The sequence below is a fragment of the Sciurus carolinensis genome, chromosome 1 (genome assembly GCF_902686445.1).
Source record: "Sciurus carolinensis chromosome 1, mSciCar1.2, whole genome shotgun sequence".
NCBI classification, from domain to species: Eukaryota; Metazoa; Chordata; class Mammalia; order Rodentia; family Sciuridae; genus Sciurus; species Sciurus carolinensis.
In genome coordinates, this window is record NC_062213.1 from 198,210,416 (window position 1) to 198,227,738 (window position 17,323).

At 59.2% G+C, this 17,323-nt stretch overlaps 1 protein-coding gene across 3 annotated transcripts in view; it reads right to left on the bottom strand.

Annotated features, from left to right (window-relative positions):
- Nucleotides 1–17,323, bottom strand: part of Plekhm2 (pleckstrin homology and RUN domain containing M2) — a 34,569-nt gene that overhangs the window by 1,465 nt on the left and 15,781 nt on the right. Inside the window, exons 2-19 of one of the 3 annotated variants that reach the window (XM_047556437.1) lie at nucleotides 14,037–14,143; nucleotides 13,716–13,825; nucleotides 13,114–13,213; nucleotides 12,520–12,607; nucleotides 10,794–10,980; nucleotides 9,537–9,596; nucleotides 6,409–6,637; nucleotides 4,008–4,847; nucleotides 3,756–3,825; nucleotides 3,565–3,655; nucleotides 3,223–3,287; nucleotides 2,823–2,911; nucleotides 2,109–2,241; nucleotides 1,691–1,881; nucleotides 1,255–1,320; nucleotides 701–860; nucleotides 216–395; nucleotides 33–149 (exon numbers count right to left, since the gene is read on the bottom strand). In XM_047556437.1, the coding sequence (XP_047412393.1) occupies nucleotides 33–149; nucleotides 216–395; nucleotides 701–860; nucleotides 1,255–1,320; nucleotides 1,691–1,881; nucleotides 2,109–2,241; nucleotides 2,823–2,911; nucleotides 3,223–3,287; nucleotides 3,565–3,655; nucleotides 3,756–3,825; nucleotides 4,008–4,847; nucleotides 6,409–6,637; nucleotides 9,537–9,596; nucleotides 10,794–10,980; nucleotides 12,520–12,607; nucleotides 13,114–13,213; nucleotides 13,716–13,825; nucleotides 14,037–14,143 (2,883 nt within the window). The remainder of the gene's footprint in view (nucleotides 1–32; nucleotides 150–215; nucleotides 396–700; nucleotides 861–1,254; nucleotides 1,321–1,690; nucleotides 1,882–2,108; nucleotides 2,242–2,822; nucleotides 2,912–3,222; nucleotides 3,288–3,564; nucleotides 3,656–3,755; nucleotides 3,826–4,007; nucleotides 4,848–6,408; nucleotides 6,638–9,536; nucleotides 9,597–10,793; nucleotides 10,981–12,519; nucleotides 12,608–13,113; nucleotides 13,214–13,715; nucleotides 13,826–14,036; nucleotides 14,144–17,323) is intronic. The other 2 variants (XM_047556445.1, XM_047556455.1) reach the window with 2 other exon arrangements.

Consider the following 17,323-nt stretch of genomic DNA (forward strand, 5'->3'; position numbering starts at 1 on the left):
GGAGCAGCCAGGGCTCCTGGGCAGCTGGGTACCTGGTAGATGGCTCTCCACCCAGAGTTCAGGGCAGACAGGAGCCGGTCCAGTTCAGAGGAGCAGCTCAGGTAGATGACCCAGGGGGCGGCGGGCTGCGGGCCGTCCTGGGAGAACTCCTAGGGAGAGTGGCCGGTGAGCAGGGGGCTCCCCCGGCAGGGCCCGCACCCGCCCCCGCTGCTCACCAGGACACAGTACTCCTTGCCCGGCTCCGTGGAGACGGCGCTGATGTCCGCCAGCCTGGCTGTGCCCAGGGAGCGGAAGAAACTGGTTTGACAATCCTCGTGGCACGTGAAGAGGCGGTCCTCCGCAATCACCAGGCAGCAGGGGATACAGGGGCTGGGCACGGCTCCCTGGGGGGTGACCTGAGGCATTGGCAGAGGTGGGGAGGTGGGCTGCGTGTCCAGAGCCGTCCAGCCCAGAGGCCCAGGTGGTTCTCTGCCCTCCCTGCCCGGGTCCAGCCCGTTCTGCCCACCTCAGGAGAGTGGGTGGGGAGGAGGGTGGTCTAGTCCACAGGGCACCTGAGCTCCGGGGTCCATCCTGGGATGTTCCCTGGGGTCCCCCACCTGTGTCCTCCCAGGCTGCCCATGACTGGGGCTGGGTGCTGAGGTGGCCCCGGGGTCCTGCAGGGCTCTGGCAGGCGAGGTGGGGGCGGGGCGGAGACGCTCACCCCCTTGGACACCGCCTGGCAGAGGTGCTGCATCCAGCCGGCCATCTCGGCCTCGCTGTCGGCGCTCAGCTCCAGGCAGGGCCGGTCGGCGAGAATGACCTGGAAGGCGTGGGGCCGATCCGTGGTGTTGGATCTCCGGCAGCCACCGCACTGCTCCCCCCTGGGCCAGAGGAGGAGGGTAAACCAGGGGCGAGGAGGCCGGCGGCAGGAGGGGCCTGGGGTCGGCCGAGCAGGTGGGCCTGGGAAGGCTGCCCTGGCCCTCTGGCTCTCCCGAGGTCCAGAACCGCCAGTCCTTAAGACACCCACACGTGGCAGCTCAGAGCTGCCCTGCTGGCCCGCCCTCCCTCCTGCCAGGCCGCGGGTCCCCTGGCAGACTGGACCCGCTCCAGGCCGGCAGCTCCTGTCCCCACCCTGCCTCCTGGGGGTTCCCCTCAGCCTCAAAGCCTGCAAACCACAGGGCACCAGAGCTGCTGGGTGGGGGGACAGAGGTCGGCTGGCCGGGAAATGGGAGGGCCCCAGGCTTAGCCTTGACGCCCTGGGGCAGCGACACTCACCCCATGTTGATGGAGAGCAGGGGGGTGACGTCGGTGCGGTCGGGGTACTGGTAGAGGATGCCGTTGCTGAGGGACACAGTACAGTAGCGGTGAGGCCTGGCCAAGAGGGGGCGGGCGCGCTCTGATCCCAGGGACCCCCAGAGTGGCCGTGGTCACAAAGGCAAAGGAAGCCAGGCCTGCTTTCCAGGAAGGGAGGACAAAAGGGAACTGGAGGGACAGCAGAGTGCGGCCTCAGCAGACCTGGGCAGCTCCAGGCCCTCCGAGGCCGCCCGGCCTCCACCTGGGCACCGGGCACTCCTGGGCCCAGCTCGCTGGCTTTGAGAAGCCCTGCAGCCCTGGACCGCGTCCCCCTGGGCCTGCAGTGGGGAGGCCCCTCCCTCAGACCGCTCTCCAGGGGCCTGCCGCAGAGGTGCCCGGCGCCGGCCGGGGCTCCCACCTGAGCACCACGAAGCAGGCCTTCCAGTGCTCCCGGCCCAGGTAGGAGGTGCCCGCCTTGTAGTGCAGCATGCCCTCTTTGGTGATGGCACCCTCGGGGGGCGAGCAGCGGCAGGGCACGGGGCCCAGGGACTCGTCCGCGGGGTCCTCCCAGTGCACGAGGCCGTAGAAGTACACGGTCACAGTGGACGCCTGGGTGGGGACAGCGGACGGAGTGGGCGAGGCCTGTGCCGGGCAGGCAGCCGGGCCGGGACTCAGCTCACCCATGGCGCAGGATCAGGAGTGCCCGCCGAGGGCGGGACGGGACGGGGAGGGTGGAAGTGACAGAGATGCCAGTCATCGCGTGCACTGACCCGAGCCCACGGCTGGCTGCCACTGGCCCTCGTGGACTGCTCTGGGCTTCCTCCCCAAGCCCTCACCTCGCACTTGGACTCCTGGGCCACAAACTTGGCCAGTGCCAGCTTCTCCATGGTGGCATCAGTCAGGACGCTGGGGTAGGGCGGTTCCCGGCAGCCTTTGATCATGGCTGACTTCAGAGAGGCCAAGAAGAACCTGCATAGGAAGTGGGCTTTGCTGTCAGAGGGGAACAGCCTCAAAGGACAGGGCTTTGTCCTGAGAACTCCTGGTCTGGAGGGGTCACAGAAACGGGGAGGGACCCAGCCAAAGCAGGGCTGGGTGTGTGTCATCCAGCGGTGACCAGAAAAGGCCTGATGCTTTTCTAAGAGCCCAGGGGCCTTGGATCTTGACAGTGGAGGAAGACCTGAGGTGCTGCCAGCAGGACTTGAGCGAGGGACCTTGAGTCGGGCTGTGACGTGGCCTCATGACATATAATTGTCACAGGTAACTACTTGAGGGCAGCCCTGGCCAGCAGGGCTCTGCCTTCCTTCCTATAAGAAGCTCGCACTAGTCCCTTTGGCCTCTGTGGGCCACAAGGCCCTGAGAGCACCTAGGCTGGCCACATGAGTCAGTGGTCAGTGACCGTCCACCGTCCCTCCTCTGACCAGACTGTGGGTTCTGAGGGAACACGCTTGTTTTCACTTTGGTATCTTCCACTTCCCACCCTCCTCCCCGTGCCATGACCCCAGAATGGCAGGTGCCGGCTCTCCAGTCCTGGCCGTGGGGCCGACACTCACTCGGCTAAGGCCACGTCAGCTGTGTCCAGCAGAAACTGCTTCCTGCGATTGGTGCACACCAGCCTCACCGTCTGCTGGTCGAGGCCAACCTGCCAGAAACCACATGGGGCTTGGCTGCCGCCTGCCAGAAAGGACAGTGCAGCCAGACAGCCCGGCCAGGGCAGCGGGGAGGGAGCACCCCAGGGTGGCCACCAGTGAGGCCCCGAGGCCGGAGCCCAGCAGGAGTTGGGGCAGTCAGAGGTGTCCTCGCGCTTGGCTCTGGTCCCCAGCACAGGGACAGAAGCCTCTCTGAGAGTCAGGTTGGTGCCCATCCTCAGGACAGGCCCTGCTCTGCGCTCCCAGGGCGGGTGGCCAGGACACCCTGGGCTAGGTGGTCTGCCAGCTCGGAGCCTGAACTCACCGACACATAGTCCAGTTCATTGTAAGAAACGGCCTCTTCCACCAGGTATGGCTTCTCCGTGGCCCCTGAGAGAGGAGACCCCAATGCCTATTACCCCCAGCCTCTTTCCCCTCCCGGCCCCATTTTCTAAGACCTAGCCCCTGGCAGAGGGGACCCCTCCTTGTCCTGCAACCTGCAGTGACGGAGCAGGAGAATGACACGGGGTGAGTGTGGCGGGGCTCGGGCCCACGCTCGGCTAGCCACCCCCTCCTGGGAGCCCTTCATTCCCATGCCACTCGAGGGGGCGAGGCTGGGAGAGGGTGTCCCAACCTCAACCCGCTCTCGGCCGGGGGCGGCAGGCACCTTTCCGGAGCAGGTAGATGTAGCAGTCCGTGAGCAGCACGAACAGCAGCTGCAGATTGCCCTCCATGTGCCCAGTGCTCATCCGGATCATCTGGGGGCCCAGGCAGACAGGTCAGGTGTGGGCCCCGGATGCCACCTCTGGGACAGGGCCCTTGCTGTGTCTCGCTGGCCACCAAGTCCCCTAGACTTACTTTGAACAGCTGCTCTTCATTTTCCCGAAACACATGGATCATCAGCAGGAGCAAGTGATTGTTGTCCACTCTGTGAGAGGGACAAGCGTCAGGAGGACGAGGGCCAGGCTGGGCACATTCCTTCCCACCTCCCACAGGGGACTGGCTCCTCCAGTTGTCGGGCTTAATTCACTGAGAGGTTAGAGCCCATGTCCCCATGTATCTGGCTTCAAGGACTGGCAGAGTCCTGTGCCAGCCACGACTGTCCCTCACCTGAACTCAGAGGAGTGTGTCACCTCGGAAGGGCTCCCCTGGCCCTCATCCACCCCAGAGTCCTCAGCGCTGCTCAGACACGGGCTGGGCTGGTCCTGCTTGAGCTGACAAAGAGCCTCCTGTGTCCTAGGCTCGGGCTCGGGCTCGGGCACAGGCTCCTCACTGACAAGGGGCAACTGGGTGTCCGGTTCCTGGGTCTCCAGCTCCTGGGCCTGCCGTGGCGCGTTCTCTAGCGGCCCAGGCGCCTCTCCCTCTTCTCTCCCTCCCTCTTCTTGGCCAGCAGCCGCAGGGCCACCAGGAACATGCAGCGGTTGGCCAGTCCCTGCAGGGTCATGGTCGCTGCCACCTGATGTAACAGTGCTTGGACTCTCGACGGTAAAGCAGTAGAAGTCCATAGGGGCTGGAAGCCCCTCACTAAAGTCGCAAAATGGCGGCTTCTCCGGGGCATCCCCGGGAGAGCCGGTCCGAAAGGACTGGTCTGGGGGTTCAGCATGGGAAGACCAGGTGCTGGGGTCCAGCTGCCCATGGAGCTGGTCAATGACCTTGCTCAGGGGCTGTCCCAGGCAGTCCATGGAGGTGTCCTTCATCTCGGGGATCAGCAAGCCCACCTGGCCGAGCTCCGAGTGCTCGCTGCTCTCGGCTGCGCTGCTGGGTCCCTCTCCCTCCTCCTGGAGGGAGGCCCCAGGGTCTGGTGAGTCCCGCCCCAGGCCTGGGCAGACCAGGCCAGTGCTGTCCCGCTGCCTGCTGCACTTCTGCTGGCTGGAGGTGGGGTGCAGCGGACTGGCCTCCTCATCCGATCTGGTTTTCTTCTTCTTGCCAGTTTTCTTCTTCTTGGTGACCCTGGATTAGCAGTAGTGGGGAGGGATTTAGACCCGAGTACTGGGTACCAAGGGAAATCAGCCTGGGTCAGAAGGGCCAGCCTGGGCACATGCCCTCCAAGGTCATGGCCACAGCCTCTGTGGTCTGGGCAGTGTGGGGCCCTGAAGTTGTCCCTGAATCTGGCAGAGGCAGGGGTAGGGTCATGGACTGGGGACAGCACAGGGAGGCAGAGGTGGCAGTAGCCTGGGAGTCCCCTGAACCGGTCCTACAAATTCCAGCTGATGAAACTGAACTGTTTGTGCCCCTAGGAAATAAAACCAGGCTGTGGTTAGTCAGACCAATGGCCCCTGGGCTCAGGTCTTCTCTTAGGATGTGGGTACGTGTCCTTCTGACCCCACTATCTGCTAAGTGTCACCATGGATGTGTCACCATGGATAAATCACCCAGAAATGCCCATTTTTTGGGCACAAAGCCCTGACCCCATTCTGATTCCATGTTGGTGGAATGGAACGGGTCTGGCTAAATCACGCCAGGCTGCTTTGTTTTTGTTTGTTTTTGGCACTGGAGACTGAACTCAGGGCGCTGTACCACTGAGCTACAGCCCTAGCCCTTTTTATTTTTAACTAAGACAGGGCCTTGCTAAGTTGCTGCGGCTGGCCTTGAACTTGCATTCCTCCTGCCTCAGTCTCCCACACTGCTGGGTTACAGGCGTGCACCACTGCTTTGTTGCTGAACCAGCCTGCGGGGTGGGCCTCCTGGCTCCAGGCCCTGGGGACCAGTGCCCCTGCCTCAGGCCAGCGTGTCTGACTGGTGTCCGGGCTTCTCTTCTCATTCAGGGTGCAGACTTCTAAAACAGGGCCCAGGGGCGATCAGGCAGCCCCCGCTCCACTGAGGCTCTGGCCAAGAGCCCCAACTTGTCACTGACCTCCTCCCTCCCTTTTATGTCCCTGTCCACTTGACAAAGGTACTTTTCTTCTAATGAACCAGGCTGGAATAGGACTGGTACACGGACCTCCAAGAACTTCCTCAGGAGGAAGTCCAATCTGAAGGTGTTTTCTGATCTCGAATGGACCAAACAAAATGCCCCAGCAGCCGGGCACAGCCTCAGAAGCCAGCCGCGGTGGCCGCCTGTCTCCAGGTCTTGGGCCTTGCCACGGACCCAGTATTTGTGTCCCTCCACTCAAACGTGGAACCCTAACTCCCATGTGGTGGAATCAGGAGGCGGGGGCCTCTGGGAGGTGAGCGGTCCTGAGGCGGGCGTCCTCCTGGAAAGGCCGGTGCTCCAAAGAGCTCCTTCTCTGCTCTGCCCCTTGCAGACCATGGGGTGGACGTCTGCAAACCTGGAAGAGGCCCTCGTTGGAACGGACCATGTCGCCCCCCAGGACCTTAGGAAGTATGGTCTGCTGTCTAAACCACTGTCTCTACTTTGCTGTGGCTGGAGGAATGGCCTGCTGACGCCTCTTGCTCAAAGGGCTGCCTGGGGGTGACAGGGCTGCTTCTCAGTCTCCTTGGAGGGGCCACGCCACCACAGGAGAGACCGGGCCTGCCCTGGTCTAAGAGTGAGGCAGCAGTGGGCTCAGACCTGATGACCTCCAGCTCCGCGCAGGCGTCCAGGAGGCCCAGGGCCTGGGACTCCCCCTTCTCCTGAGAGCTGGTGTGCACGGGGGTGGTGTCGGAGGAGGACACGGTCTCCGCCTGCTCCTCGTTGAAGGGGTTGTGGCGCTGGGTGGGGCTCTTGGTGGACGCCTTGCTGCTGGTCAGGTCCGAGGCAGTGGAGCGGGGGCCGCTGACGGTGTCCGTGAGGTCTCCGTCTGGGAGGACAAGGAGACAGGAGACTGCCCATCAGACCCCGCCGGGCCCCTGGAGGACAGCCATCTCAGGGGGAGGCAAGTGACTCCTGCAGGGGCCCAACTCGACGGCCGGTGTCAAGAGCAGAGGCCCCAACCCGACCGCCACCTCTGCCATCCCAGGCTCCTCGGGAGCTCACGGTCTGGCAGTTCAGGGTGGGTGGTGAAGCAGCTTCCAGGCTCAAGGCCTTGGGCAGGGTGACCTTGCTACCTCCAAGGGAGGCAGGGAGGACAGGCCGCAACCTCCTAGATGAAGCTCAGAGCGCTCCTGCCAGAGCAGCCCGACACCCGCTCCAGCCCACTCCCCCTGGCGGAAGATACCAGAAGTCCTCCAAAGGCCCCGCAGACAAAAGAGAACATAAAGGAAGCGCGGAGAACAGAGGAAGAAAACAGAGAAAACCAGGGGGCGAGGCTGAGCGGCTTGGGTGGGGAGCCAGAGGGGGCGGCCTTGGGTGGCAGACAGAAGGTTCAGAGCCCTTGGAGAGAGTGGGGGGACCAGACAGGCAGCAGGAGTGTGAGGGGGCTTCCCCGGTGCCCTGCAGCCTGCAGAGGGTGTGGGCTTGCCTCCCCAGCACCCACCCGCACTCCTAGAGGGCAGGCCGGTTGCCCCTTCAAGGGTGGCGCTGAGCCCTGATTCCATTCAGAGCTCAGCTTGCTGATGGGGCCTGTCGGGGTCACCCTCACGCACTGCACCTCCAGAGCTGGCCTCAGCAGCCTCCCCCGAGCCTCCAGCCACCCCAAGTCCCTGGAATGGGCAGGGAGCGCCACCATGACAAGCACCCGGCCGCAGTGTAGAGGGGAGCTGGCCAAGCAGAAGACTGAGGCCCAGATGGAGCAGCCACGTGGGCAGGATTAATGGCCAGGGGCATGGCTGCTTCTGCCCCATTTGCTGGCCATTAGCTGTCCAGGAGAGAGGTGGCAAACATGCTCCCCTCAGCCCCATGGAAGAGCCCAATCTGCCGTCACCTTCCTAGTGGAACTTGGAAACCATGAGGCAGCTGCCTGCTGATCCTGCACGTCAGCCATTTTTAAAAAGAGCACTGGCTTTTGCTCTAGGAACCGGGAGGGAGCTGGGAGTGTCTCCAGCTATGCCGGAAAACACCGGAGACCCACGAGGCTCTGCTTAGGTCCCTACGAGGCTCTCCTCTGTCCCTGGGGCCCAGGACCCAGTTGGTTTCAGAAAGCCTTGCTCTTTGGCTGCAGAGCCATCCCTGGCTCGGAGTCCTGCCCCCATGCCTCCTCGGTGTGCGTAGCTGCCCAGGGCAGGGGTTCCTGGAGACTAGGGGGCAGCAAGGCTGTGATGCCACCAGCCCTGAAAAGAAGCCAAAGGCCACTGAGCACGGTGGCTCATTTCTATGATCTCAGAGGCTTGGGAGGTCCAGGCAGGAGGATCACAGGTTTGAGGCTAGCCTCAGCAACTTAGTAGACCCTGTTTCAATAAAAATTCAAAAGGGCTGGGGTTGTTGCAGCTCAGCAGTAGAATGCCCCTGGGTTTAGTTCCCAGTGCTAAAAGAGAAAAGAAGCCAAAGGAGCATGGAATGGCCACCCCCATCCCGCCCGAGGGCCCTGAATTTCAAGCTGCCTCCAAGTCCAGCTTTCCTCCAGACCCAAGGAGAAGACAGAGCCTCCGGAGGTGAGCGTGCTAGGCTCAGTGCTCCAGGAACTTCGGAAAGCAAGAGGTCCTGGTGGAGAAAAATCTCACCTTCCCTGGGCCCTAACCTGAGTAAGCGCTGCGCCTGGGCAGCTAGTCCTCAGGCCGCGAGGATCCGAAGGGCTGCGGAGGAAGACCGGGCCCTGCTGGTCGCAGGGCTAACAGGCACGTCAGGAAGGGTTAGTTGTTAGCGTCAGAGGGAAAACCAACGCCCGGCACATGTGCTCCAGACAGACTGAGGGGGAGGAAGTCCTGATGGAATTCTGGGCTCAGGCTGAGCAAACTAAAACCCTGCCACTCGCTTGGCCAAGTGACATCACTTATTTTTCCCAGTGCTATATCTTATTTCCTTCAAAGTTAAGCTATTTCATACTGGAATTACTTGGGAAAGACCATCTGTCACCCATTACTTGGAGATCATGCCTCTAATAAGGTGGGGGGACCCCTGCTCCTTATCCTGGGGATGGGACCACCCCTGTTCCAGGCAGGAAGCTATTTGGGAAGGGGTTGGGATGGCCTCAGATTTAAGGAGGAAGCATTCACCTCAGAAATGCTCTGAGTGACCGCGGCCTCTGGGCAACTGCCTTATGAATAAGCCGGCGGCAGGTGACAGGCAGGGGACACCCCAATACTGCCGCCACCCAGCAGATGGGGGGTCGACACACTGTATTTTTGTTCAACTTAAAACTCCCAAGAGGACCTCCCGAAGGCAGTTCCAGCTGTGCTCGGGGCTCGGGCAGCTCCCCGACTTGGACCTGAGCGGCGGCCCTCAGGAACGGGCCCAACACCAAGCCCTCTCTCCCGGACCCACGTCTAGCCCAAGGAGCTCGCAGCCCCGTGTGGGAAGGCCTCGCCCTCCGGAACAGCCTCTGCTCACTGGGTGGGGCCGCGAGCACCCCACAGATGAGCAGCTCCCTAGGCACCCCAAGTATCAACTGGCCCTGGAATCAGGAAGGGTGATCTAGGAGCCCCGAAACGGTCACTTAGTGACTCCCGGGGCCCTGGGCGAGGCAGGCGTGCTGCCGGGGAGGAGGGACGCGCTGGGCTAAGGGCCAAGCTCTCCTGCAGAATTCCATCGACAGGACGTCAGGCCCGGCTGTTATGATCAGGGCATTATCGTCAGTAATAAGGAGCTGATCTTGACACATGCAGCAAGCTTGGCATGGAAACATCGCAAAACAGGAAAAGAGGTCACAGCGGACTCTGTCCCACCTTCCCAGTCTGTGCTGGGTACAGACGGCACTGCTGGAAACACATCTCCAAAATCATAATCTACAAAAACGGGGGACAAAACTGAAGATTAGAAACACAGGCGTGGAAGGAGGGGCGGGCGACGGGGGTGGGGGGACACCGGGGAAACAGGAGAGGCGACGGGGACTCTGCATCTCTAACTGGGAGCTGGCGGCTCGGCTCCTGGCAGGGGCCTGCGGCCAGCTGTGCAGCTCTGTGGGCGTTGCTTTCCAAACCCAGAACTGCTCTGGCAGACACGCCTGGGCACCCGCGGCCTGACCTCATGTCTGCCCTCTGCCCCTTTCCTTCCCTGCCTGGTGGGCAGCAAGATCCCACCTTGCAGCCCGAGTCTACTCTACAACTGCCGAGACGAGGTGGGCTCATCGGTGGGTGGCCTGGCGGCTGCTTCAACACCATCCCCTGCCTGCTCCTTGCCCACAGCAAGGAGAGGAGTGGCGCCTTCCACTGGCACACCAGTGGAAAGGGCCCACCCCCACCGGCCGGGACAATGACCCCTGGCACAGCAGAAGCAAAGAAAGAGGAAGGTCAAGGCCTTCATGCTGAGGCAGCCCCAGGGAGGCCGAGGGCTGGCACTGCTAGAATCCCCTTCCCTGGAGGTGCGGCAGGACCGATAAAAGAGGGACCAGTGTGTCTCAGGCATGAAGTTGGGGTAATGGCCAGTTTCAGAAATGAACACCAAGGCCTAAGGTTTGAGAAAACCCGGTTGTTCTAATGGGTTGTTGGACTGAACAGAATGACCCAAAAGTTCCTCCTCAGGCTGTGCACCCCGGGTGCATCCGGCCCTAACACGGCAGCAAGTGAGGAGGAGCTCAGAGGACCAGGTACACGCAAGAACCCCAACCAGCACCCCTGCACGTTTGGCCTACTGGCTCTCCCTCCTTGCGGGGCTGGCTGAGCCTAGAACCTCGGGTGGCGCAGCCCACAGCATCAGGCACGGGTTTCCAGGACACGCTGCAGCTAATCCCTCCTTGCTGAGAACTCCGCCCTGGGCCTGGGACTGAAGCTTCTGGAAACGTGGCTAATATTCATACAATCTCGTTTTGGCTCTTTGTGCCTGGAATCCATTCTTTTGCCATCACAGGACTCTGCTGGCTTTGTTGGACTGCAAATCTCAACCACTGAATCAAAACCACCCAGAGTGATGTCACCAACCAGTGACAAGAGGGTCCAGTCCATCCCAGGGCAGAGGCACAGTCCCCTTCTGCCAGGGCCACTCACCCTCACTAGAAGGGGCGATGGCGCTGTCATCCCACTCCAGGTTGGTGGAGGTGACGGAGTTGAAGGAGTTGAGGGACAGGCTGTCGGAGCCGTGCACAGAGCTGGGAAGGCGGTCTTCGAAGTCCAGCAGGTACTGAGGCTTATAGTAGTCAGGCATGTAGGGGGCCAGGTCCAGGTAAGGGGCATCCTGGGGAGAGTGGAAATCAGTGGCTTGACGCCGCGGGTGCAGAGTGAACTGCTAACAAGAGGCCATGACGGGTCAGGACTTCCGGCTGCTGACTCTGGCTGATGGAGTGTAGGCACTGTCGTGCGGGAGCCTGCCCAGCAGGAACGGGGCCCTGAGCGCCTCTCCCAGCGTCACAGAGATGGAGGAAAGAGTCAGCTCAGGGAGCACACTGCTCGGGAGGCTGAGAAGAGGATGGCAAGTTTCAGCAACTTAGCGAGCCCCTAAGAAAACCAGGGGACCCTGTCTCAAAAAAATTAAAAGGACAGTGGATGTGGCTCAGTGGCAAAAGCACCCCTGGGCTGAATCCCTAGTATGAAAAAGGAAGGAAGGAAGGAAGGAAGGAGGGAGGGAGGGAGGGAGGGAGAAAGAGAGAAAGCAAGCACAGTCAGGATGCACCTGAGCCCGGGTACTCCCTGCTCTCCTGCTCAGCGCTCATCTTCTCCGCTTCCTACCACTGCCAAGTTCCCTTTTGGTCAGTGCTCCTGGGGAGGCACAGGGAGGGTGATATGACAAGAACGGGCGGACAGGCCAAGTCCAGTGATGCTGTGGGTCGCCCCACACCTGTGTAGTAGTCAACCCTTGACCATGGTTTTGCTTTCTATGGTTTTAGCTACTGAGATTCCAAAAATATTAAATGGAAACTTTCAGAAATAAACAATTCATAAGTCTGAACTTTCATAACAGTACATTGTTATAAATGTTCTACTGTACTATTAGTTGTTGTTTCTTTATAGTTTGTTGTTGTTGTTGTGTGGGGGGGTGGGGGGAGAGAGAGAGAGAGAGAGAGAGAGAGAGAGAGAGAGAGAGAGAGAGAGAGAGAGACTGGGGATCGAACCCGGGGGCTCTGAACCACAGTGCTGTATCCTCAGCTCTCTTTTTAGACAGGTCTTTCTAAGTTGCTGAGGCTGGCCTCAAACTTGCGATGCTCCTGCCTCTGAGTCCCCGGGATTACAGACCCTATTAGGCACCACCACCCTATTACAACACCTGGTTTACAATTAAACTTGAACTTGGGTATGAATATGTAGGAAAGGCCACTCTCTAGAGGGCTTGGCACTCTGCAGTTTCGGGACTCCACTGGGTCTGGTGGATAAGGGGAGGCTGCATAGGGCTGGTAGTGAGGGAGAATTTGCCGGAGAATTTGGAGAGGGTGTCGGGGGCACCGTGGCTGGGAAGCCGGAATCCCAGGAAACACGGGGCTGGATGGCCTTGTCCTTCTCAGACACTTATGCCCGAAACACAAAGGCAAAGGCTTCTGGGAATGTGGTTTTCTCTGTGCTGCTTGAGAGACAGACGTCACCTGTGCCAGGAATCCTTGCCACAGGGAGTTGAGGGAGACTCTCCCCTGCCCTAACTTCCGTGGACCCCGAAAGCTTCCCTCTCCTGAATGACCAAGCACTGCTGAAGCTCAGCCACACCTGCTCCCGGCCAGAGGGAAAAATGAAGCCCGCAGCCCCCGGCCCTCTCTGCTCCTCCTTGGTGGAAGCCACGGCGTCTCACCAGATCCAGGTCAAACCGAATGAACTCCAGCCCAGACACCAAGGTCAGGAAGAGTGTCAGGTGATCGTGGCTGCAAACCAGGGCGTTCCTGTAGGACACGAGAAGGGACGCTGGTGCGTCTGGGTCTGGTTCCCAGCTCGGCCCAACTGCACCAGCAGCCAGCTGTGTTGCAACCGGACTCGTGACATCCCCACCCCAGCCCTGCCATGGCACCCAGCTGGGGCAGGCCTCCCCACTCCCTTCCTCCCAGCATCTCCTCCTGGGTCTGGGTGACACGGCAGAGCCTGTGGCGTAAGCCTTGTCAGACTCTCGGCAGCTGCTGTAAATAATCTGTCCCCGCAGCGACCCCAGCCAGGGCTGAGGCAAAGGTAGATGGCTGGCTTAGTCAGGGCCCCGGCAGGACCCAGAGCTGCCGGAGGAGGCCGCCACTCTGCCAGGAAGCCTCCAAGGGCTCTCTGGTCATCACTACCGTGTCCTTAGCACACAACACCGGCTAGGCCTCTGATGTGGCACAGCATGGTATCTGCATGTTCCAGGAAGCTCTGGGGTGAGGCTCAGGGGAGCTGGAGGCTGGCAAGACAGCGCTGCCCTCACCTGACGTAGTACTTCTGCAGCAGACCCAGGTTCTCCTGGAACAGACGCAGGTAGCTCTCCAGGGAGTTCTCGTTGAGGGCCAGGTACAGCCAGGCCCGGCCTGCAAGCAAAGGCTGAGTAACCGGAAGGAAGGTCTGTCGGGATGTGGCTTCTTCCCCGTTGCCGAGCAAGGGCAGAAAGGAGAGAAAGGGCTGCTGAGGACTGGGTTCTCCAGCAGCCTCAGGCCCTGCCCACGCTGGCCGGGACGCCTGAGAGAGGGCGGGGCACACGTGAGCCAGGCTGAGCTACGCGTGGACGCCGTCTGGCCCTGCAGGCTAACCTGGATCCCAGCTCGGGGACGGCAAACGGAGTCCTCCCCTGCACCGAGTCTGGGTTCCAAGAGCAGTTCAGTCTCTTCTCCCCATCATCCCAACCCAAGGCACCCACGAAATGTCCCACGCAGGGAAGACGGGGCCTTGTGGAGGGTGCTGGCACTGGACGCCCCTGCCACTGGACACCACAAGGCAGTCTCCCATGGCTGACTGGGCTGGACCTGAGCCTGAGCTGTCCGTGGGGCGGGAGCGTGGCTGGCCTCCGTCCTGTGTCTCCCTGGTCCTACTCACTGCGCCCCAGGTTGGTGGCCACGTGCTGCAGCACCTCAATCTGCTTGACGGCCTCTCTCCGGGTGAAATGCACCACGAGCACCCAGTAACCCGACGAGAGGTCCTGCAGCCTGGGGACAGGACAGCAGGCTGGGCCCCGCGACCGTGCACTGCGCCAGCCCCTCCCCACGCGTGTGCGCCCGCCTGCTGGTTGACAGCTGAGGCTGCCTCACAAGACCAGCTCCCCGGCCAGCGAGAAGGAAGCGGGCAGGCGAGGCCAGGCATGTCCTGCGGGGCACGGGGCCCTCCACACGGCTGCGGGAGGCCTGCCACCCCACTCACCCGTACAGCAGCGCGTGGTCCAAGTGCTCACACAGGCGCTGCAGGACCTTGTCGTGGTTCCGGATGGCAGGGGTCTCATCCTCACACGCAGCGAAGTAGCTCTGCAGCTGGAGGACAAAAACAAAAACTGGATAAAGAGGGGGGCCCAGAAGTTCTGGAATCAAGAAGGTACTGAGGAAACCACTGCCAGACGTGTGCAGAGACCAGCCGTCTACCTTGAAACGCCCTGCCCTGCTGCCAATCGACTCTGGAGTCCCAGAGCACAAGGCCTGTCTCCGCAGAGCCCTGTCCCCAAAAGGCCCTCAGTACGCGCCTGGCCTGAGGACCACGTGATGCTGGTGAGGCGGTCACAGCCACGCACTGGGGGCAGGTGGTACGCGGCTCAGGCCAGGGGCACCACGCACGGTACCATCCGTGCAGATCGCCCATGCCCATGCCCACACAGGCACTCGGAGCTGGTCACCCTCCGCGCACACTAAGGCCCATGTCCTTGCCAGAAGGCTGATGTGGGGCAGTGGACTGGCCTGAGGAAACCGGCAAGGCGAAGGCTGTGGAGCGTGCCCCACACCACGGAGGACGTTGTTCCCAGGCCTGACTATGCAAGAGGCTTGGAGAGCAGGTGGGCGACCGCAGAGCCAGCTCCGCGAGGAAGGCCTGGCAGCTGGAGGGGCCGCTGGGGCCAGGAAAGCCCCGCTCGGGGTCTGCGTTCCCTGCGACTACAGTTATGGCGGAGGACCTGTCCCGCAGAGCCCTGGGACAGAGTCTCACCACAATCAGGGCAGCAAATCCTGACTGGCTGTTGCCAGAGGGAGAAGTGCACGAGAGCACGGATCCTGTCCCAGGTTTAGGCTGCCGGGACAAAGGTGCTCGGAAGCGTTTCCTGGAAGCAGTGGTCCCAAAGCTGCGGCAGGCAAACCGCGTCCACACACCAGTAAGCACGTGCTCTTGGAGAGAGGCCAGCCATTCAACCGCGACAAATAGGGCCTCTCTTCTCTGTGGCCAGCAAGCCCAGCAGCCCTGCTGGCTGGGGACAGACCTCAGTCCTGCGGGCTCTGCCCATCCCCCAGGCAGGCCAAGGGGAGCCCCAGGAAGAAAGGCTTCAGGAGCTGAAAGACAGAGAATGGGAACCCGCCAGACCCGCCCTGCCTCTGGCGTGGCTGGGGCACCCCTGCAGGCTGCAGCTCAAGTACAACACAGGTGCTAAGGAAGAAGCACTTTTTAAAAAATTTCTCTCTCTCTCTCTCTCTCTTCCTTTCTTTGGTACCAGGGATTGAACCCATGAACCCAGGGGTGCTTAACCACTAAGCCACATCCTTAGCCTGTTTTATTTTTTATTTTGAGACAGGGTCTCACTAAATTGCTGAGGCTGGCTTTGAACTTGCCGTCCTCCTATCTCAGCCTCCTGAGCTGCTGGGATAACAGGCGTGCACCACCGTCATGCAAGGGCTTGTTTTTTAATTTCAAAATGTGAGATCAGAACATCTTAAATAGATGTCAGAGCTGAAATGGTCCTTAGAGATGTAGTGTGACTTCCTCATTGAAGAAGCAAAACCTGGAAGGGGCCGGGGATTTCCATGAAAACAGAAGAGAGATCACACAGTAGAGGAGGACTGATGGATGGGAGGAGAGATTGGAACGGGAGCAACAGTGGGTGGATCTGTCACACTTCCCTGTGCACACACATAAATACACCAGTGAATTTCGCCTTTTTGTATATCCATGACGCACTAATTTTTTAAAAGCTATAAATAGAAAAAAATCAGCAGAGAGAAGAGAACACGGGAGGGAGAAGGGAAGGAAAAAGGGAAGTACTGAGAATTATATTCCATGAATACATAATTATGTCACAATGAACACCAATATTATGTACATGTATAAAGAACTTAAAAAAAAAAAATTAAAAACTTGTAATCCCAGAGACTCCAGAGGCTGAGGCAGGAGGATAGTAAGTTCAAGGCCAGTTTCAACAACTCAGTAAGACACTGTCTCAAAATAAAAAATACAAAAGGCTGGGGGAGAAGCTCAGTGGTAGAGTACTTGCCTAGCAGGTGAGAGGCCCTGGGTTTAATCCCCAGCACTGCAAGAAATAATCAGCTAACTAAATAAAAAAATCAAAAGCAAAACAAGGTTTATTTGTCTTCTTGATTATGAAAGTAGCCATGGCCATCAAAACACTTGAGTAAGGAGGACAGGGTGCGTGTGGGTGTACATGGGAACAGAGAAGGTGGCCCTGGCCCTCAATGCAGTTTTTAACTGATAGGCAGGAACTAAGATTCCTTTCTCAAGTCAGGGTAACGAAATAAAATTATCCCACAGACAACAGCTGCTTATCGTGAAAACACAGGCGACGTGGAGGTGTGTTGGTGCATCAAGTCCTCCTGCTGCCCTCACCAGGTCGACAGCATGCGCTGGCCACGGAGCGAAACCCTCAGCCCTTTTTACTTTTTTTTTTTTTTTTTTTTTGAGACAGGGTCTTACTAAATTGCCCAGGCTGACCTTGAACTTGAGATCCTCCTGCTTCAGTCTCCTGAGTAGCTGGGATTATAGGTGCACAGCTTTAGGACTTTGTGTTTTATAATTTTATAGTGCTGAATATTGACCCCAGAGTCTTGTGCACGTTAGGCAAGCTCTCTACCACCGAGCTACGCCCCAACCTTTGGTTTCACTTTTATGTTCAGATCTTTATGCACTGTAGGCAGTAAGGATCCAGCTTCATTATTTTCTGGAAGGAAAACCCATTTCCTTGTATAAACGAGTGGCCCAGCACTCCCCGATGGATGTGATTCAATGTGCCCCTTTCTAGACTATTCTGCGTTATTGATCTACTGTCATTCTTGTGTCTGTCCTGTTTTTAATTATTTTCACTTTATTCATCACTTGGATATGGGCAAAATAAATCCATTCGTTCCCCTATCCCAACTACTCTTTTTCAAAACTGTTTTGATTATTCCAGTCCATTCTTTTAGAATCAAATTTCATTATAATTCCCTTCTGAATTTTTAATAGAATCATGCTGAATCCAGAGATTATCTATGGAAAGAAATGATATCTTTGTAATATTGAGTCTTCCTGTAGAGGAACATGGATCCCCACCCCATTTATTTATTTATTTATTTATTTATTTTTCCCACCCCATTTATTAAGGTGTTTTTTTTTCCCCCCATACTGGGGACTGAACCCACAGATGCTCTAACCCTGAGCTACATCCAGTCCTTTATATTTTTCATTTGAGACAGAGTCTTGCTAAGTTGCCCAGGTTGGCCTTCAACTTGCCATCCTCCTGCCTC